We start from the raw sequence: 12,979 nt of genomic DNA on the forward strand, positions 1-12,979 counted from the left end.
ATTCTTAAAAGAAATCAAAAACAATAAAACGAAGTAAAATCAAGAAAATATCAACTAAACTATAGTAATAAGTTAAAGTTAATCTAGAAGGTAAAATCCCCGGCAGCAGCGCCAAAATTTGATACGCTCAAACTTACTTCTCAAATAAGAAGTAAAGCGGTCGTGTCAAGTAAATAACCCAACTAGTGAGGTTGGGATCGTTCCCACGAGGAAAATAGTCTAGACTTAACTTCAACCTATTATTACTATTGTTTGGTCAATGACTTCCTTAGAAAGTAAAAACATAAAAAGGGGGTTTCTATCTCTAAATAAGTGAAAATAAATAACGAACTTGAAAGAGACACTTGACAACTTTTAATGTTGGGTTTTAATCAATTAATCAAAGTAAATAGGGTTTACGTGTTCCCCACAGGTTCATAACTTGATAACTCTAATTATCACAATTCTTTCCTAGTATCTTGCATGCAAAGTGATAAGTTATGTATTTCTAAATCCTTGGTCCGACATCTAGAAAATCTCACTCCGCACCTTGGTCCGGCTACATGTGTTGCTATCCTAACCCTTATCCTTACCTCATATTAAGCATCGTATTCGATATTTGACTAAGTTATTACCTCGTACCAATCAATACTAGCCTATTAGATAGTATACACTAAATCTATGTTAATAATTCTTTTCCTATTATCTACCACCTTGGTCCAGCAAGTAGCATTAAGGCGAGTTCTAATGTTTGCCATCCGTTAAAAAGACTTTTAAATGAAAAAATTATTAATACATGCAAGACACTAATCTAGAATTGTTAGTTTAGTTAGGGTTTATCTCGTTATTTGCCTATGGTTCCCACAACCCTAGTTATGGAGTTTAGTTACTCATAGCCATAAACACAATATTCAAATATATTAAATAAGATTTCATGTACTTACTTCAATGAGAAAGAATAAAATCCAAAGTATGCTTGATTAATATCCAAAAAATCACTTGCAAGAATCTCAAAATCCAACACTAACACACAAAGTCTAAAAATTTGATGTCTAATATTATAGAGTCTAACCTCAAAAATGAGGTTTTTCGAACTATTTATAAAAAAACAAAAACCTAGTTAAACAAGGATTCTAATTGCTGGAAATCTGCCAAAACGCGGCTGGGTCGACGGACCACGCGACGGACCGTCATGGTCACGACGGACCGTCATGGACTCCGTCGTCCCATACTTGTGCAAATTCTTCTGTTGCTATCTTCATTACCCTCGACGGCAAGTATGACGGACCGTCATAGGCACAACGGTCTGTCGAGGGTCTCATTCCAAAACACTTCAACTCTTGGAATCTGGGTACTGGGATCACTTATCTGATCGTCACGATGAACCTGCAGGAGGGACCGTCAGAACCACGACGGACCGTCACAAGCTTCGTAATCCCACACTTGGTCAGACTTCCCCATCTTCCTTCAGCAGCTGCACTACGCTGCCACCATGGACCATCACAAGCACGACGGACCGTCATAAGCTCCGTAGGTGGTCTCTTCTGCAATTCTTCGCTCAAAATCTCCGCAATCAACTTTGGACAGATTTCCTGCAAAACAAAGATAAACTCATATAAGAACTAGCACAAAAAGACTTTCGGACACACTAAACTTAAGGAAAAAGTATTAATTATACCGTGAAACCACGGTATATCAAAAACATGGAAATTACATGGGTCCATGGGAGGTCATCATGAAACATGAGATTAACTCAATTTATATGCTTGAAAGATCATAAATTAATCAATTAAATAAATAATCAACAAAACCATGACATGGAAGAAAACTCTAACTCAATTAGGGAATTGTATCTTTGTATATTGGAGAATATAGGAACTCCATGGAGGAAATGTATCCATGGATTAAAACTATCATACATTAATGCTAATTTCTTTACTTTAATGGAGGAATTAGATAATTGTCTTGAAAAGGTTGATTCCTACTTGTTCAAGCTTTCTAGAGAGAAAAATATTTTGAGAGGAAGGTTTGTTCTTCTTTTATAAATTTGAGAGAACGATCTAAATAGGAGAAAATTGGTTATTAAAAGACTTATATAGGTCTTTAGGTGAAGGGAAAAATGATATAGTAATACGATAAATAATTTGGAAAAGACCCAAAACTCCTAATAATTAAACTACCGACCCCAACGAGGTGACGACCAACGAACCATGGTTCAACTAACGGTCCATCATGTTAGTTCGTCATTTGGCATCAAAAACTAAAATTTGAGGCCTTGATCAAAGGACCTCATCCAAGGATCGTAGGTCCATCGATGGTCTGTTGATCATGGTCATGGGTCTACACCATTTTGTGGAAAAACTATATGGACAACCAAAGAAATCACCTACGGTCCATGGGTTGTTCCAGGGGTCGTGGATCGTACCATAGGTAGGGGTGTGCATCGGTCGGTTCGGTTCGGTTTTACATATAATTGTTTCGGTTTATCGGTTTTCAATTTTAAAATATGCTAAACCAATAACAAACCAATAAGAAATTTTTTATCGGTTTATCGGTTTTTGATATTATCGGTTCGGTTTCGTTTAACCCAATAAGAAAATGTCAATCAAATAATATATAATAGTACGTATGTTATAATTACATGTCACCAACTTACCACCAAAACATAATAGAAAACTTTGAATGTTGATCAAATTACTAACATTCACAAACTTGCAAAAGCTATCGCCTAAAATTACGAACTAGAATTAAAACTAAAATAAAATATTTCAATGAGACAATCTTGAACAGTTGCTTGATCCACCAGATAATCAACAAAGTTCTCTTCAATTTCCTAATCAAAAAATCACATAGCCTGAAAAGCTAATATTGAATCTATTTATGTATTAAATTATGTATATTTAATATTGAGGAAGGGTAAAGTAGTAAATAACTATCGTCTTATTGGGTTATCGGTTTACCCAATAACCCAATAGGAAAAACCGAAACCGACCCAATAACCCAATAATTAATTTTTCTAAATCCATTAAAAACCCAATAACCCAATAACAATAACCCAATAACATTTTATCGGTTCGGTTTATTGGTCGGTTTGGTTTTTGCACACCCCTAACCATAGGAATGGCGGCTCAACATTCTTTAAATTGGAAATTTTTACCCTTTTTCAAATCGGAGGTGTTACAGATACATTTTAAAAGAACTCAGACGGGATAAACAACTGAAAAGGAACGGGGGCAGGAGACCCTAGGGCGGGCCACCAACCCTGAACTTCATAACACTATTTTTGGCACCTTAACCTTCTGGTGCATTAGTGGATAGTCTCCCCAGGCCCTGCCCAAAAAACACAACGAATTTTCGCTCTTCAATTTTTTGTTCTAAACCTCCTAAAATCAATTGTTTTTCTCAAAATTTCCTTATCTTCGTAAAACCAACACAATTCAACAAACTACTAGTCAAAATTCATGAAGAACAATCCTTAAGTGTATGTCTCTCACATCAAGAACTCATCAAAACTCCATATCCAATAATGAATTAACAAAACCTTAAAGAAAGAACTCAATCAAGAGCTCAATAACTTATGATTGGTCTGGAAGGTGAACAAAATCATCATTATTAAATCTTACATACCATGAAAGGATCAAATCCTTTGCGAAATTCCTCAAAGATAGTAAGAAATGTTGAATTCCTGGAGCTTTTCTCCCTTTCTTCCTCTTGAACTTTGCCTTAACCTTCCAAACAATTTTAGACTTTAGCATAAACTAACTTTAATCATGTTTCCTATATGGGTGAAAAATGTATGGGGCTTGTGGGGGTAGGTAAACACCAAAACACCCTTCCATAAAACAAATGAAATGTCTTAACTAGACAGGCTATACTCAAACGGACATATCTCCTTTATCCGAACTCGGAATTAACAAACTTGGTGGCGTTGGAAGCAAGACTCAAAGATATTTCATGAAACACCTAACTGATCCTGCACTGAAATTTATGGTCATTTGAAGTTGACCCAAAAATCACAATTGAAGACTAACTTGCACAAATTTCAAATTGGCTATTTCTAATTTAGTACTTTATAAAATTATCCCCTTCTAACTGAGGTGTTACAATATCTCCACCATGGATTAGTCCTTGAATGAGATCTCTATAAATAGAACTGGAGGTAGGAACATCTTACTCCTAGCTCAAACACCCAACATACAATTTAACACAACATAGCATATCAATTTAAGAAGTGTTTTAAAAAACTCATTACCTTGGTCTGGAATTTTTCTGGAAGAAAAGAAATTTGAGTATCTCAACAAACATGCAGCTAGTCAACACCTAGAATTACATCAAAAGCCACTACGTCTAACTCGACTAGTCAGCCAATGGTGTCCTTTTGATTAACAGAGATGACAATATTAAGATAAACTCTCTCAACTAGAATAAACTCACCAACAAGTGTGGAAATACTGAAGGGCATCTCATAACAATATATGGAGGCACAAAATATAGACTCACACATGGATCAAACAATGCATATACATCAAAATTAAAGACTTTGAGCATACAAGTGACAACATCAGGTTAATTATTTTGCTCCTGGCGACTGGTTCTAACATACAAATAGTTTGTTCCTCCGCTTGTCCCTGAAGCAACTCCTCTAGGTGAAACTTTGTTTGCCGAAGCCGGTGAAGAAGATTGGGCTCTACTGCCATATTATCACTACCTTGCATGTTCTTAGGGAACTCTATCATGAAGTGACATGTTTGAACACACTTGAAACAAATAGTAAATCCATCACAAAATGCTTCTGGGTGGTTTTCACCACACTTAGCACATGTAGGGGTTCTAGTTTGTCCTTTGTGCCCCACTATTTTGCGATTGAGAAGGTCGAGCTCTGAAGTGTTTGTGAATTCTGATTTCTAAAATCACTTTTGTAATTTGGTGCAGGTGCAAGTGCACTAGCAGATGATGAGAAGGTACAGTTGGATTTTGTTTAAAAGATGGTCGGAGCGCATTACCCTTCTTCTTCCTGGACTCATTATCTGATGTATTAGCCTTTTTGTTGTGGAAATCTTCCTTATATATAAAATTTTCTTATAAAAACTTGTTTCACATGGATCATAAGCCTTGCTATGTCCATTTCCTCAATCAACATCGTATCCTTAAGCTCTTTGCTTGACAACCGAGACAATCCCTGCTCCTCATATCTGCAACTATCTCCGGAGCATAATGGGACAACTGAGTGAACTTGAATCTATACTCATGCACACTCATGGACTCCTACTTAAGAGTAAGAAATTCTATTACCTTTTCCTCTCTTAGCTCGCGGGGAAAGAAACGCCCCAGGAAGGCACTTTCAAACACAATTCAACTCAAATTTTGTGCTCTTTCAACTCTACTCTTGTTCCACTGGTCGAACCAAATTCAAGCAACACCCTTCAATTGGAATTCAGCTAACTCCACATGGTCAGCATCTGCAACATGTATCACCTCAAATACTTTTTGCAACTCTTCCACAATCTTTTCCAAATCTTTAGTTACACTTGAACCTGCGAAGTTTGTAGGGTTCATCCTCAAGAACTCACGGAACCTGGATGTATCAGCCACATCTTAATGAACCCCTCTCAGTTGATCGACTTGGTTGGTTGCAACTTGACTCTACATCATGATGGCTTCTTGAAACTCAGAATTAGTGACCTCTCTTTGGTGATGCACTTCTGGTGCATTGGGCACCCATTGATCTTAGGATCAACATTTCTCATAGAAGGAAGACATCAAACCACTCTTCATGGAGACATGATTTGAAAGATACATGAAAGCACAAATTAGAAAGAAACTTTCATAAAGTTAAACTCTATCGCATGAAAAGAGTATGAAAGAAGAGATATATTTCCTAAATGTTGTATCCTCTTAATTATATATGTGGCTCGCTTCTCACCGATAACCAAGACTCTATAGATGCAACTTCATCGACACCCTAGGTCTCTTGAAATCTATGCTCTGATGCCAATTTTGTCATATGCCCTGAGCCTATACCCTAGGCTTGGCTAACACCTGAGAACTATTGATGGTTCCCAAGCAAACCTTTGAACTTGCTCAGTACTTGGCGGAAGTCTTACTCAATATTATATGAAATCAAAAGTAAAGGTTTCTCAAAAATTATCAAAATAGATAATTCAGAATATTTAGAAAAACATTCAACTAGCAAAAAGAGGCAACTCAAGTCTTGAACATTAATGATTGGAAATGGAAAAGATTTCTAAAAAAACTATTGTCTATGAAGCCTTTAATAACTATGATGGAAGCCGAGACAAGAATCACGATATACTAACAAGACTGAAAGTAAATATGGAATCTTTTGAAAACAATGAGGCTCACCAAAGCTAATTGGGATGGAAAGTGGTATCAACGGAGATCCCATTGATGACCTTGAATACTTGTATCTGCATCATAAAAATACGCAGGCCAAATCGCGTTAATACATTGAATGTACGAACATGCGAGGTGAATTCTAAAGTACAAGCATAAACTTGAACTAATAAAAAGGGAAGAACATACTCACCTTATCTGAACTCAAGGATACTCAACTCAGAAATACTCAACAAAATTCAATATAAAGCAACAATAAATATGTAGTATAAAGAAAGCTTTTAAAATAATAGATTATAACTCAATGTATATTAAGTACAATATTAAACTTTTCACGATTCTCTAACGATAACTATCACTATGAATTATGTGATGATAAAATGTCTCGACCACATTGCCAGAACTCTCCTATAACTTGCCAGATTATAAGACATCCTCAAATCTATGCTTAAAAAGCAATAAGAAATCATCTAAAAAGTATGACCCTTTACCCACGTTGGTATACATGGTTTCATAAGGACTTTGAGTTGTATGAACTCGTCCACACTGTGCTTAATACTGCTCCCAATAATATAACTCTTGCTCGTATGTTTAAAAACATTTCCTCGTCCTCAAACTTAAACATTTTTACTCAAAAGGTTCTCTTAAAAGAGATTATGATTAGAAACTCCACATGAACTAACATAGAAATTAAGGTTTCCTCTCATTTATAAACCTAAACATTTACATTCGGAAATATTTAGTTCCCTTATATTCATTTTGGAAACATGATCTCAACTCTACTCATCCTCATGCTCAGTACCCAAGTCTTAAAACAAGTCTTAAAAGTTTGTAAAAGACTTCTCAAAATGACTCAAAGGATTCTCTTGAACTTTACTCTTAACTATATCTTGAATTTGAAATGTGAATTCAACAATTATGATTAGGATATATAGGATTTCTCAATGATTAGATGTAGTTTGGATAGTTATAAACAGGAAAAGAGTGAAGATACCTTTTAAAAGAACTCAGACAGTTTGATTGAAAAGTAATGGGGGGGGGGGGGGGGGCAGGTGAACCAAGCGTATGGAACCACCAATTCTGGCACATTAAAGGTGCGACATGCCATCCCTCCAAGTGTATGAGTGGCGCATCTCCCCAGGCCCTAGCCAGAAAACCCGACAAATTTTTACTCTTTGATTTTTTATTCTAATCCACCTACAATTGATTATTTTACTCAATATTTCCTCAGATTCATAAACCCAACACAATTCAATGAAAACGTACTAAAAATTTCTGAAGAAAAATCCTAAAACATAGAATTTCCACCTTAAGATCTCATCAAAACTTCATATTCAAGAGTGAAGTAATAAATCATCAAAGAACTCAATATACTCAATCTCATGGGTGAACTCGAAATTGAAAACTAATGATTAGCGTGAGGGTGAACAAACCCTTCACTATGAAAAATTACATACATCGAAAGGATCAAACCCTTGGCAATATTCTTCAAAGATAACAAGAAATTTTGAACGCCTCAAGCTTTTCTCCTTTTCCTCTTCTTGAACTTTGCCCTATCCTTCCAAACATTTTAGACTTTAGCGTAAACTAACTTTAATTAGCTATGACCCTGATTGGGTGAAAAAACGTGTGGGGATAGTGGGGTAATTAATAGGCCAATATAACCCTCCTTAAAATGAATGAACTTTCTTAACTAGAAAGGTTGTACTCAAACAGGCATATCTCGTTCATCCAAACTCAGAATTTAGCAAACTTAGTGGTGTTGGCTCAAAGATATTTCATTTGATACCACATGGACCACCTAATTGATCATTTACTGAAAGTTATGGTCGTTTGAAGTTGAACCAAAACTCACCGTTGAAGTCTAACATGTACAAATCTCAAATTGATTATTTCTAATTTAGTTCCTTTTAAAATTAGCACTTTCTAAGACCGAGGTGTTGCAGTTACACTTTCAATATAGTTGAAGTTTATCTCTAACTCTATTTTTTGCATCCAAAAATTTTGATATTGTGTTTTCAAATTGCACCATAAAATTGCAAAGATTTCTAGATCCGATAATTGTTTCCTTACGGGTAACTGGTTTCAAATGTATTATATCATCTTCAAATTCATCATCAACATGGTTATTCTATGAGATCCACAATTTCTTCTAAATTCTGGACCTTTGAACATGTATTATTTACACATGGTAATCGAATAGGTTATTGATGTCTATTATATTTAAGTAATCATGATCATTAATCATGACCTCAATTTCATAAATGATGTTTTCACAAGTGGATTGATTCAAGTTCTATAAGATTTCATCCCTCAAACAAATTTTACTGTAGTATCAAAAATAATTTGTTATTGTCTCTTGCTAAACATTAAATTTGTAGTCTAAGCCTACATTGCAAAATTGATAGCATCCAAAACATTAATCTTTCATGAATTATTTTATCTCACTACATCAACCTTCCAATTTCCTACGATAAAAGTTGTTGCAATAATTCATTTATAGAACTCTTATTATCCCATAATCACAAGGTTAAATCTGAGAATACTATTTAAATTAATAAATATTAATTTATTGATTAAATAATACATCTACAAATAATACATTTCATGGTCCAAACAATATTAATTTATTAAGGTTTTGTTGTATATGAAAGTTTAATATCTTTCATATTCTAAATTTATCTGCTATTTAAAGAAAATTATTTATAACTTTTAGAGGAAATGGTCTAAAACCCTCCAATCTATATTCGAAACCCCAACTACACGCTTACACTTCATAGAGGATCTATTACCGCCTTGAACTATTTTTAATGGAATAAATAACACGTTAAAACTGAACACCCACATTCATCACTGGCAGTGATGGACACGCACAACCAGCTGCCAATAATTTTTTTTTTTTGTATATTCTTAGTTCCTCCTTTCATCTTTATTCTAATTTTTTTAAAAAAAATTTGTAAAATTTATATATACACAATTGATCCATCAAATTTTAGATTGCTATAATACTTGACTCAAAATCATTTGGTTGTTTTCTTGGCTTTATTAATTTCTGAAAATTTGAAGAAAAAACTTATTGTTCTCTATCGTGTTCATCGAATTTGTGCGAATCTGTGAGTGAGATTAATTTTGGTGTATGGAATCTATACATTACTTGTTAATTGATTTCGAATTTGGTGTAAAGATTTGAGCCAAAAGCTAGAAAATATATTGATGTACAATACTATCAAAATCAAAAAAGAAATGTGGGTTTCTTAGTTTGAATCTAAATATGAAAATGTTCATTTGCAATTACTAATTTTTGGAGACTAAATTGAATCCTTTATGAGGATTCCATTATTGAGTTCTTGAGTTTAAAACATCTAAATCAATTGATTTGAACTAAACAAATTGACGAATGAAAAACAAAATATAAATCTATGGACAACCATTTTTAAAGAGCTTGCTCAAGTATGAATTTTCAAATTTATCAGCGAATTCATCTTTTCCAGTGATTATTTCCTCTTCATTGTCGGCTCATTCGATGAGTTTCTCTAACAAATATAAAATTTATCATCCATTAAAGATAGGATTGGGACTGCTGATTCTTTTTCTCCAAAGAAAAGGAAAGTAATATCCTCTATTAAAATGGTGTCGTTTTGCTTAAATATATAAATAAATAATAAATAATATATAATACTATTTAATTATAACAAAAATATAATAAACATATTGTTTTTACTTGTTTTTTTGTTTCTCACTATCTCAAAAAGAATGCATTTACTCTCTGTGCCAACTCAACGTTTAATGAGTCATTAAGTAGTCTGGAGGTGATAGGACACCCGTAAAGTTGGAGTGTGTAGTTGAGATTTTTTTTACCTTTTATGACCTCCTGATTTAATAGTGATTAGAGAAAATAATAAATTTTCCCAATAAATAAACAAACTATTATTTGAGACTCACAAATGCCTCCTAAGCAAAGTGAGCAACACTTTTTTTTTTTCATACCAATATTTGGGTCTAATGGGATAATTTTTGAGTGTTCAATATGAACAATTTTAAGTTTAGGTGTCGAAAAGAAAAATCGTGTCAAATTTATATGTTTGCTAATGTATCCAACTTTTATATAAGTATGCATTTACCCTTTTCTCTCAATTTCGCAATTATTTTTTCATTATTTGCTAGTCATGTTAATATTAACGTACACAATATTACAAATTATGCCAAATCTAAAGGTAAATTTCTGAATTTAATTGTAAAGTATAAGTGTTGTACACTTATAACATGTAATTCTTAGAAGTAGTAACTTAATTTATTTAATTCCCTTGATAATATGAATTTCCCGGATCTACTTGATATCACTTTTTTAAGTTTATTTTTAAAATTATATGTCAATACTTTCACATACTTGAAAAAAAAACCTAACTGTCAATGAATACATTAAATAATTACCAAACATTTATCAACAATAACTTTCATGAGCCAACCATTTCCTAATGATCTAACACCAACAAATTACAAAGAAGAAAAAGGGCTTAAAAAAACAACAAAAAATAACTAAAAGAAATAGAAAGAAAAAACAAAATATCATGTACCAAGGGTAGAAAACACGAAGAGAGAAACAAAGAGAAGGTATGCAGAGCAACCTATCTTCTTTGGATCTCTGTAATAATATTTAAAAGACAAAAAGAAAACTCACAAAATTAATCATTCATTTCAATATTTTTCTCATAATAATCATCTCAAATTTTCCTTGCTTATTTATAGAATTGACATTATTTGTACCATGAATAATGTTCAGGAAAATTCATTTCATGATTTAGTTCCTTCTCCAACGTCTGAACAATCCTATAATGACTCCTCTTTAGAAGGTAATACTTTTTTTCTTATATTTATATTAATTTATAATTTTCTTTCTCTATTTGGTTGGTTATAGTCTTGTTTTTTTAATTACTCCTCCATCATCTAAATAAGATTTTGCTTAATCAATAAATATGAAGAGAAAAAGAGTTCAACACCTAAGGCATTTATTTTATTATAAGAAAAAATTTGCATCACCAACATATATTTATAAGAATTTCAACTATTTGTAATTCACTATAAAGCAAAGTAGACATAATTTTAATATTTTGATCACCATGTTTTCTCATTGTTTTGTTTATTCTTTTAGGTGTTGCAGCAAACTTTAAGTTATTATTGAAGTTAATTCAAGACCATAAAGATGCTTCTAATAAAGATAACACAGATGGCTTAAGAATGTTGCGGGTGACAACTATGATGACAATTCTTGATAATGTTAGGACACGAATTAAGAAATGTCAATCTTTTGGTGAGAAGAGATTATCCGAATCTAAACTAAGGCGGTGTTACACTGATGTTAAGCTTACTAATAATGTTCGAAAGGAAAAGAAGCAGGATGAGGCAATGATCGATGAAAAAGAAAGATTAAAGAGGCAGCTAAACGCAAGCTTGGCAGCAAGAAAGAGGCTTGAGGTCATGTGTTGGAGCTTAGGGAAGGAAAAAGAAATCATGGCAGCGGAATTATCAAAAAAGGTTCATGAAGTGAGTGAAATGGAGGATCTTATTAACGAATTAAAGGAGAAAAATGAGTGTTTAGTAGAAAGATTACATGAAGGTAGTAAAGAAAAACATGAAATAAAGATAGAAACAAATAAGGCACTCTCTGAACAATTGTTGAGGTCACTTGATGGCTATCGATCGATTAAGAGGAAATGGAAAAATGAACATGAGAAAAACATGACAATGCATGCAACTTTGGAGGAAATGGGAGCTAAAATTGAATCTGGAATTCACCTCTTCAGACAAAAGATCACATCTGTTGAGGATATTATTGAATTGGAGCATGTGATTGAAAGCTTAGAAATGCAAGTTGCAAAACATTTGTAAAATGAAAAGGTAATATCTATATATAGAACTCTATATATAGAACTTAGTAGATCCATAGTCTAGAATTTGTTATTCCATTAAGATGGAAAATGGAAATCAACAAGTATGACTTTTCTATTTTATGGAAATATATATTGTTATAATGAAACGAGGTAGCTAGTATATATTTTGAACAAATGACTATCGTGTAGCATTTGGATATTCAATTTATTTATGTAATATGCATATTACAAGAAAAGTGTAAATTACTTGACAATTTTCATGAAGATTATACAAAAGCCTCAAGTAATTTAGCTTCCTGGCAATTAATCAATCAAAAAGTTTGATAGAAAACCCGTCTTTAATTATGATTACCTGAGACTTTGAAAAAAGTTAAGTTGATTACTTGGAAATATTGATTTTGTTTATAAATATCGGCAAATACTTTTTATACTCCAAGCCTACACCTTAGACGCGACCGACATTCGAGAACCATTTTTAGTCCGAAAGCAAACGCTTGACAAGAGTGACTACCTAGTGGAATAGTGACTAAAGAAGATATAAACTTAAAAGATAAATTAAATCATTAAGTCAAAGTACTCAATTAAACTGTCTGAAATATTGAATGAAAGAAGTAATATTTTTAACAAAACATTTGAATAGCAGTTCTAAAAGACTCTCAATACTATCTATCTATGCATCCTCTATTATTTTAAGATAGATTCGGAGACAAGACCCACGACAACCTTAAATAACTACTAAAAGTGAACTAAAGACTGGA

At 33.0% G+C, this 12,979-nt stretch overlaps 1 protein-coding gene across 1 annotated transcript; it reads left to right on the forward strand.

Annotated features, from left to right (window-relative positions):
- The first annotated feature begins 10,887 nt into the window (after positions 1–10,887).
- LOC101260489 (uncharacterized) lies at positions 10,888–12,512 on the forward strand. The gene is made up of 3 exons (XM_026029179.2): positions 10,888–10,944; positions 11,114–11,183; positions 11,483–12,512. Exon 3 carries the CDS (start codon positions 11,569–11,571, stop codon positions 12,217–12,219), a length of 651 nt encoding a protein of 216 aa, XP_025884964.2. The 5' UTR covers positions 10,888–10,944; positions 11,114–11,183; positions 11,483–11,568; the 3' UTR covers positions 12,220–12,512.
- The last annotated feature ends 467 nt before the right edge of the window (positions 12,513–12,979 follow it).

Source organism: Solanum lycopersicum, chromosome 2 (genome assembly GCF_036512215.1).
Source record: "Solanum lycopersicum chromosome 2, SLM_r2.1".
NCBI lineage: Eukaryota > Viridiplantae > Streptophyta > Magnoliopsida > Solanales > Solanaceae > Solanum > Solanum lycopersicum.

Coding starts and splice junctions, on each gene's coding strand:
- LOC101260489 (XM_026029179.2), top strand. CDS start 11,569: ATGTTGCGGGTGACAACTATGATGACAATTCTTGATAATGTTAGGACA.